The following is an 8,316-nucleotide window of genomic DNA, read 5'->3' as shown; positions in this document are numbered from 1 at the left end:
ACGCACACACACAGACACACACACAGACACACACACAGACACACACACAGACACACACACAGACACACACACAGACACACACACAGACACACACACAGACACACACACAGACACACACACAGACACACACACAGACACACACACAGACACACACAGAAGCAGACACACACGTAGACAAGGACATGACAACACCAGTCTTGAATAGACAAACACAACCATTAACTTCTGCAGGAACTTTGAGTACGGGCAACGCCATTTTTTTTAATGGCATGTTGCTCTGTGGAGTCAGTGGGGACATTTTAAGATAAATTTCCCCTCCACATGTGATTTCAACCCTTAGGATTTATCCATGCTCTGTCCTCTAAGCACTGAGTGTCGAGCGATCCAGCAGCACATCCCATTTTTAAAGTCTTTGGTATGACTGGGACAGATCACAATTCAACTGCTGACCTCTTCGGCTCAGAGCTGGGATGCTAGTCATTGTGCCAGAATCTGGTTGTTATCTCGTGTCATTGTTACATCACAGTCAAAGTTAAAGACAACTGAATTTTCCAAAAATAATAATTATTAGATCTGATTATTGTAAAAATTTGTAATTGTAAAATTAAAAAAAAAAATCCAATGTTCCAGTAATTTATGTGGGATCAGCCATGTTTTTCCTTTGTACGTTCCCGATTGATTTTGAAACACCACATGCTTGTACATAATATGTAAACATTTTATATATTTTTTTGTAAATGCAGACAAGTGCCAGTGTATGCACTTTGACCTGCCATATCGTTGGCAATGGCATCCATGGGGGTGGGACTGGAGGGACATTCCCAAAATGGAAGAGGTGGAGAAGGACTTCTGCAACCCTGACTTTGATAGGTATTCTTCCTTTTGCTAAGCACATCACAAACATTATACAGTTAAAGTTTATCACTCAGTACCGTAATTTCTTATTAGGTTACTTAATCTGAAAATGGGTGTTATTAAATGTATTTATTATCTTAAATAGGTGGGCAGAATGGCCACGTGTTGACTATGAGAGGAGAGGAAGTCAGCCGTCTACACTTTGTCTGAATCTCGGCCCAGCTATAAAATGTCATCCCAGGTGTTTCACAGCCAGGGTGATTCATCAATTTGCATGCCGTCCCTCGGATGGACATTAAACTGGGTGTCCTGTCTGCCAGCATTAGTTTGTGGATGTTAAAGATCCCATGGTGTCCTTTGTGAAGAGTAGATGAGCTATTGCCAGTACCCTTACTAAATTCCAAATTTCTGCCCTAACTTAGAGGGCATTGTTACATTTACACCACAGCTACTCCTTCAGCCAATGATGCTACCCCGCAGGTTTGTGCTACACACTCAAGAAAAAAAGAGGAAGATTTGTTTGACTTTGCATTCCTAAACCGCTTCATGGAATGAGTTGAAAACTTGTGGTTGTACTTGGTGTGCACGGAAAAGATTGAGGCGATTACAATTAAATTAATCGTTGAGGGACACAAATTCTCTAAGTGAATGTGCATCATATAGCGCCACCCACTGAAAGCCGGGATTGCAATACTTAATCGGCTGCAGAGAGGTCGGCTGCAGAGCCTTGGAGAAGGATGGAAGACTTTTTTTTAAAATTCTTGGAGCTACACCATGGGGAGGGATGGCTGGGAGGACAGTGACGCCCAAAAAAGCAGTGGCTAATGAAGGGACCCACTGCCCACAAAGACGGTCCTAGAGATTACGAGTGTCTTGACTGCGCTAACGTGCACCAGTTGGACCTTGAACTTCAAGAGAGCAACATTGCTCTCATCCCTCTCTCGCATCCCTCTCTCTCATCCCTCTCTCTCATCCCTCTCTCTCATCCCTCTCTCTCATCCTCCTCTCTTGACCCTCTCCCTCATCGCCATTGCTCCATGGTGTGCGGCGACCTGCACGCTACCAGCTTTGGGCTTGCTTGCCTTGCCTGCTCCTTTGTTGTGTGAATCCGGTATTTTGCGTCATTGTGGGTTATTTCTTCTCGTTGTACAATAAATTGTGTGTGCCCCCCCCCCCCCCCCCGACTCGTTTGTCCTTTGACCGCCTGGTCTGTTCCAGTTATTTATTATTGGTGTCTTATCTCTCCCCTCGATATACCTTGTAAATAAAACAAAACCCCCACTTTAATGATAAGAAATGTGTTCCCATCTTTTTGCCTTTCACGCGTGTACCACCGCCAGGTTCAGCTACGTTAGTGTGAATCTTGGGGATTCGTGGCAATATTAAACACAGTAGCTATAAACCCTGCGTTGGTCCTTTGCGGGGGTCCTGTACCACGGGCGCAGATGGTCTGTGTTAATGGAACCCTCTGACGTGTCAATATAAAACGTGATACATGCAAATGGTAGTTTTGATCTTGCATTTTCAGATTGTCGCATTTGTCAACTGTTCACATTTACTCCTGTGTTAACCTTCAATGACTGAAGAAGGTGGGGGATGGTTACTATGCAGCTGTGATTGGTTAACTTCCCGGTGTGTACACTGGTTTACAATAGGTACACCGTATCCCTGCGTGTCGTAAAAGGTGACGAAAAGGGTTGGCGTCAGGAAGGGCATCCAGCCATAAAACATTGCCTCAAAAAGGGAACCATGACAATTACAATTACATATGGGCAGGTTACAGCCCGATGTACCCCGTGGGGGTCCTCGCCCCCTCTCGTCAAAAATCAAGGTGGGGAACCCGATAGAAGCAAGGGTGGAAATCACTCCATTTATGATGATGAAATGTCTGATGCCCCACGTGGAGATCGGTTTCTGAGATTTGGGACATGGAATGTAGGGAGAATGACAGGGAGATCAGGAGAAGTGGTGGAAGTATTGGTCAGAAGAAGAGCGGACATATGTTGTGTGCAGGAGACGAGATGGAAGGGAAGTGGTGTGAGAATGGTGAAGGGTAGGCAGGGACAGAAATACAAGTTTGTGTGGCAAGGGTACCCAGAAGGCGTGCATGGTGTTGGTGTCCTGTTTTCTGAGGAGTTTGTAGACAGTGTGGTGTGGTGAGTGTGACTAGAGTGAGTGAAAGGTTGATGGTTGTGAAAATGATGATTGGAAAGCTCTTGGTGAACGTCATCTCGGGATATGCTCTGCAGGTCGGTTGGAGCGATGAAGAGAAGGACAAGTTCTGGTGTGCAATGGAGAAGCTGATGGAAATCGTGAAAGATAAGGAAGGTGTTGTGGTAGGAGGAGACTGAAATGGACATGTAGGAAGGAGTATGGACGGTTTTGAGGGAGTTCATGGGGATTACGGATATGGTGTCAGGAATGGAGAAGGTGAAAGGATTTTGAAGTTGGCTGATGGAGCTGGTTTGTTGATTTGTAATACTCAGTTCCAGAACGCAGATCATAAGCTTGTTACATACACGTCAGGTGGGTCGACGACAACCGTTGACTACCTGATGGTGCGTAGGCGAGATAGGGGGAACCTCCGGGACACAAAGGTGATCCGGAGGGAGGAGGCTGTTTCATAGCACCACTTGGTTGTCTGCGACATAAGGGTAAAAGGTGCGAGGAGAGCTCGGCGGGTGAAGTACCAACCGAGAATGAAGGTGTGGAGGTTGAAAGAGGTACAGTGAGGGAGGCATTAAAAGAGAGGCTGAGTATGGTAGAGGATGATGTGCTTGAGCTTGGATATCAATGAAAGATAGACTGTTGGGAGCCGTTGGTGAGGTATGTGGATGGACAAAAGGACCACCGAGGCACTCGGAAACATGTTGGTGGGATGATGAAGTTGGAAAGAGGATTGACGAGAAGAGGAAGAAGTTCAAGGAGTGGCAGAAGGCGAAGGGTACGGAGCAGAAGAGGCAGAGCATGCAAGTTATAAGGCAGCCAAGAAGGCTGCAAAGAAAGAGGTAGAAAAGGCGCAGGAGGCATATAGGAAAATGTTCGGAGAACGCTTGGATTTGGAAGAGGGTCTTCAGGATTGCAAAGCAGATAGTGAAAGAGAGGTGTGATGTGATTGGGGTGAGTTGCTTGAAGGATGAAGTGGGAGAAATCGTTGTGGACCCAGATGGAATTAAAGGAAGATGGAAGAGATATATGGAAATGCTGTTGAATGCAGAGAATGAATGGGACGGCAACATAGAGAGTAACCCAGTTTTAGAACCGGCAGAGAAGATAACTGAGAAGGAAGTTGAGGAAGCTCTAAAAGCAATGAAGAGTAGAAAAGCGGGAGTGTCGACGGGAGTTGTGGGAAATATGTTGAAGGCAGCAGGAAGTTGTGGTGTGAAGAGAATGACAGAGATCTGTAATCTGGTGGTGAAAGAAGGCCGCATTCCAGTGGATTGGGAATTGAGTACCCTCGTCCCTCTATACAAGGGGAAACGTGACCCTCTGGAGTGTGGCTCGTATCGAGCAATAAAGTTATTGGAGCATGAAATGAAGGTATTGGGAAGGATGTTGGAGATGAGGATAAGGAAGAAAGTGAAGATCGACAAAATGCAGTTTGGATTTATGCCAGGAAGAGGAATGACAGGCACGCTTTTTATTGTAAGGCAGTTTCAGGAGAAGTACATGGAGAAGAGGAAGAAGTTGTTTCTTGGGTTTGTTGATCTGGAGAAAGCATTCAATAGGATTCCATGCGAAGTAGTGACATGGGCATTTTGAGGAAGTTAGGAGTGGAGGAATGGTTGATCAGAGTGGTGATGGCAATGTACGAGAGAGCGCGCACAGCAGTAATGACAAAGGATGGGAACAGTGGTGAGTTTGAGGTGAAGGTGGGAGTGCATCAGGTGTCTGTACTAAGTCCACTACTATTTGTAGCTGTGACGGAGGTGCTGGCTCAGAACGTAAAGGAGGGTTTACCGTGGGAGTTGTTGTATGCAGATGATCTGGTGTTGATTGCGGAAAGTATGGATGGACTGAAGGAAAAGATGAATAAGTGGAAGGAATGTATGGAGACAAAAGGTCTGAAGGTGAATATCGGAAAGACGAAGGTGATGGCAAGTGGTAAAGCATGTGGTGAGGTGGAAAGAACTGGGAAGTGGCCATGTGCTGTGTGCAGGAATGGTGTCTGAGTGAACTCCATTCAATGTACAATGTGCGCTGAGTGGGTTCATCAAAAATGCAGTGGTCTACGAGGGTCATTAACCAGTGTGGCAGCTACATTCAAATGTAAGGTGTGCACAGAGGGAGCTGCAGATGGAGGAAATGTTGAATTGGATCTTGGAGATGGCGTGAAGCTGGAAGGTGTGAAAACATTTTGCTACCTCTGACATGCTGAATGGAGAAGGTGGATCAGACTCGGCAACGGATGCTAAAGTAAGATGTGCACTGGAAGAAGTTTCGGGAACTGAGTGGCGTGCTGACGAGGAGGGGAATGTCATTGAAGCTGAAGGGAAAGGTGTATGCTGCATGTGTGAGAAGTGTTATGATTTATGGGATTGAGACATGGGTAATGAACGAAGAGCAGCAACGGAGGCTGGAAAGGGTGGAAATGCGAATAGTTCGGTGGATGTGCAGAGTATCGTTGAGAGAGAGGAAGACAAATGATGAATTGCGATGTGAAAGATGATGGGAATAGAGCCTGTGATTGATGCTGTGAAGAGGAACAGGTTGAGATGGTTTGGTCAGTGTTGAGGAAGGATGAAAGTGACTGTTTGAGAAGAGTGATGGAAATGAATGTAGAAGGAAGGAGAGGACGGGGAAGACCGAGAAAGACTTGGCTGAAGATGGTGGAAGAAGAAATGCGGGCAAAGGGGTTAACAAGGAGAGATGCAGAAAATAGGGCAAAATGGAGAAGATTGTCATGGGGACCGCAAGGCTAAACCCCTGCTCTAGCAGGGAAAATGGCCTTAAAATGCATGTTGTATTGAAGAAATGGCTATTTTAACCCTGCTTTACTTCCCTTTTTAACATCCAGCCACAAGTTTCACACTTTCCCTTTGACGTTTTCTAGTTTATACCCTCTTAAAATTTCCCAGCACATGTTTGACCAGGCGTATATTATTAGATGCACTGCTAAAAATCTAGTCACGTAGGCAACCATTTAATTGCTTGGCGCTCTGGTTATTCAAGCATTCTTTAAAATTGCATAATTTTGACTTTCTTCACCTCTGCCTTCCATCTGCACAGTTAAGACAAATAAAAACATGGTCCTAGTGATGTGAACTTTGCGTTGTAATGTATTCTTTAATATCTCTCTGCCTGTGTGCTTTTCTCAATTTGTCAGTCTCTTCCATTTTGTGATTTGCTGGTTAAAAAAAAATAAAATCAGGTCATAATGTCAGTTGATTGAAAATTATAATCGGATAATTCTGCACATAATTAATGATGATTTTGAAAATTATATTTTGTTTCACCTCTGTTGTCTGTTGCAGCCACAACGGTGATAATTGCAAAGTAGACTTCCTGAATATGAAACTTGGTGGCCATCCTGTGCGGCGCTTCTCTACTGCAAACTCAATCTCCAAGCCTGAGCACTTCGTTCTCACCACTAAGTGGTGCTGGTACTGGAAAGTTGAGGATGGCTGCTGGCGAGAGTATGTTTCACAGGTGTGTCTCAAATTCTTTGGTGTTTTCAAATAGAATAGAGCACGTTTTTATTATATGATTGTGATGGTTAGAGATTATTGTGGACTACTTGTGTATTTTGGGACAGAAACTGATGCATATTCCACTCATCACTGTGGAGGAATAAAAAGTGGCTGATGGGTTTGACTTGGGTTTACTCAACACATTAATTCAATTTATCCTTGGTTACCACAATCATTCTTCAAGAAAGTATGAGATACTGTACATGGGTTGATTTAGGCACAGACTTCCGTTTAAGGAGCTCAAATCCATGGAAAAGGGTATTTGCAAAAATGTTGTTCTGGCAATATTGTCATGCGATGCAATCTTTTAAAGCTTGTACAGTCTTGGCCAAAAATATTGGCACCCTTGCACTTTCTTCAAATAATGCACCATTTCTTCCAGAAAATTGTTGAAATTAAAAAATATTTTGGAATCCACATATGTATTTCTTTGGTTTGCAGGGGAACTAAACAAAAAAAGCTGAAAAAAATACTAAATCTTAGCTTATTCCACACAGAAATCCTAAAATGTCCCGGACAATATTATTGGCACCTTTTAGAAGTTGTTAGAAATAATTAGATTTCAAGCAGGTGATTCTCCTTTACTTTGGAATTGAACTCGCCTGTGGTGAGTTGCAGGTGCCTGCAATATAAAAATCGCTCATTCATGATGGAAACAGGAACATCAATGTCTGGAGATGGATTTGTAACTTTGAGATTGTCCATGCTTGGCTACAATCTTGTGTCTGACCTCCTCAGACAATTCTCTGGTTTTCTTTCTTTTCCCCATGCTCATTGTGGTACACACAGTGACACAAAACAGCAGAATGACTCCTTTTCTCCATTCAAACTCATTGAAAGAGTGATATTTCTGGTGGTCCAGAAACCCTGGGCACATTTTGAAGAATGATACCTGCAACAAACAACTAAGTTTATTATTGTGCTTTGGTGCAAAACGAAACATGATTACTCGTTAAACAGTCTAATCAGTCTAATATACATGAAACGGATCAGTTCAAATGTTCAAACTGTTTTCCTTCATTGTCTATTATATGCACAGCTGAAGCCATGACGAAACACTGTGACACATAGTTCTGCATGTTTCATTCGTTAAGGCAGCAGTCTCATTATGGATGATTTTTTTCAAGTCTCTAAGGGTCATAGGATCCCTCGCATACACTTTGTGTTTGAGGAAAACCCCAAAGGAAGAAATCACAGTATGTTAAATCACAAGACCGCGGCAGACATTCAACCGGACCACGACGGACAATCCATTTGTCTGTAAAGTTCAAATCAAGGGCCTAGTGTACATTGGCAGCATAATGAGCAGGCGCACCATCATGCATGAACCAGATTTGGCCATCATTGCATCTAAATACATGCTGCTCCAACATTAGAAGGTAATTTGCAGCATTCACATATTCTTCGAAAAATATTGGCCCAACAATGCCTCCAGAAGAAATGCCTGCCCAGACGGACTCACTCGCTTGATACTGGACATTGTGCTCAACAGTAAATTGTGAGTCGTCTACTGCCCATATCGCGCTTTTATGACGATTCACAGAACCAGATAAAGTAAACTTGGATTCATCTGACCACAAGATCCTGTTCTGCAAATCATTGTCCATATCCATTAACCCAAGCAATGTATCACATGCCTCAACGCATCTGTCAAAATCATCCTCAGATAGTTGGTGAATTAATCTGGGTATGTATGGTTTTGCATTAAGGTCTTTTATTATTCTTTGAATCGATGATCGTCTTGTGTTGGTGACGTTTGATAAATGACGAG

At 43.7% G+C, this 8,316-nt stretch overlaps 1 protein-coding gene across 1 annotated transcript in view; it reads left to right on the top strand.

The window, feature by feature from the left end:
- The window catches only part of LOC144889338 (protein mono-ADP-ribosyltransferase PARP12-like), a gene marked incomplete at its 5' end in the record, with an annotated part of 24,730 nt that extends 17,768 nt beyond the window's left edge, over positions 1 to 6,962 (top strand). Inside the window, 2 exons of the mRNA XM_078769522.1 lie at positions 744 to 870; positions 6,330 to 6,962. Of these exons, the coding sequence (XP_078625648.1) occupies positions 744 to 870; positions 6,330 to 6,537 (335 nt within the window). The remainder of the gene's footprint in view (positions 1 to 743; positions 871 to 6,329) is intronic.
- Positions 6,963 to 8,316: the final 1,354 nt, after the last annotated feature.

Source organism: Myxine glutinosa, unplaced genomic scaffold (genome assembly GCF_964187855.1).
Source record: "Myxine glutinosa unplaced genomic scaffold, kmMyxGlut1.1 SCAFFOLD_2873, whole genome shotgun sequence".
Taxonomy (NCBI): Eukaryota; Metazoa; Chordata; class Myxini; order Myxiniformes; family Myxinidae; genus Myxine; species Myxine glutinosa.
The sequence above is the reverse complement of the archived record's forward strand: the minus strand, read 5'-3'. Positions and strand labels throughout refer to the sequence as shown.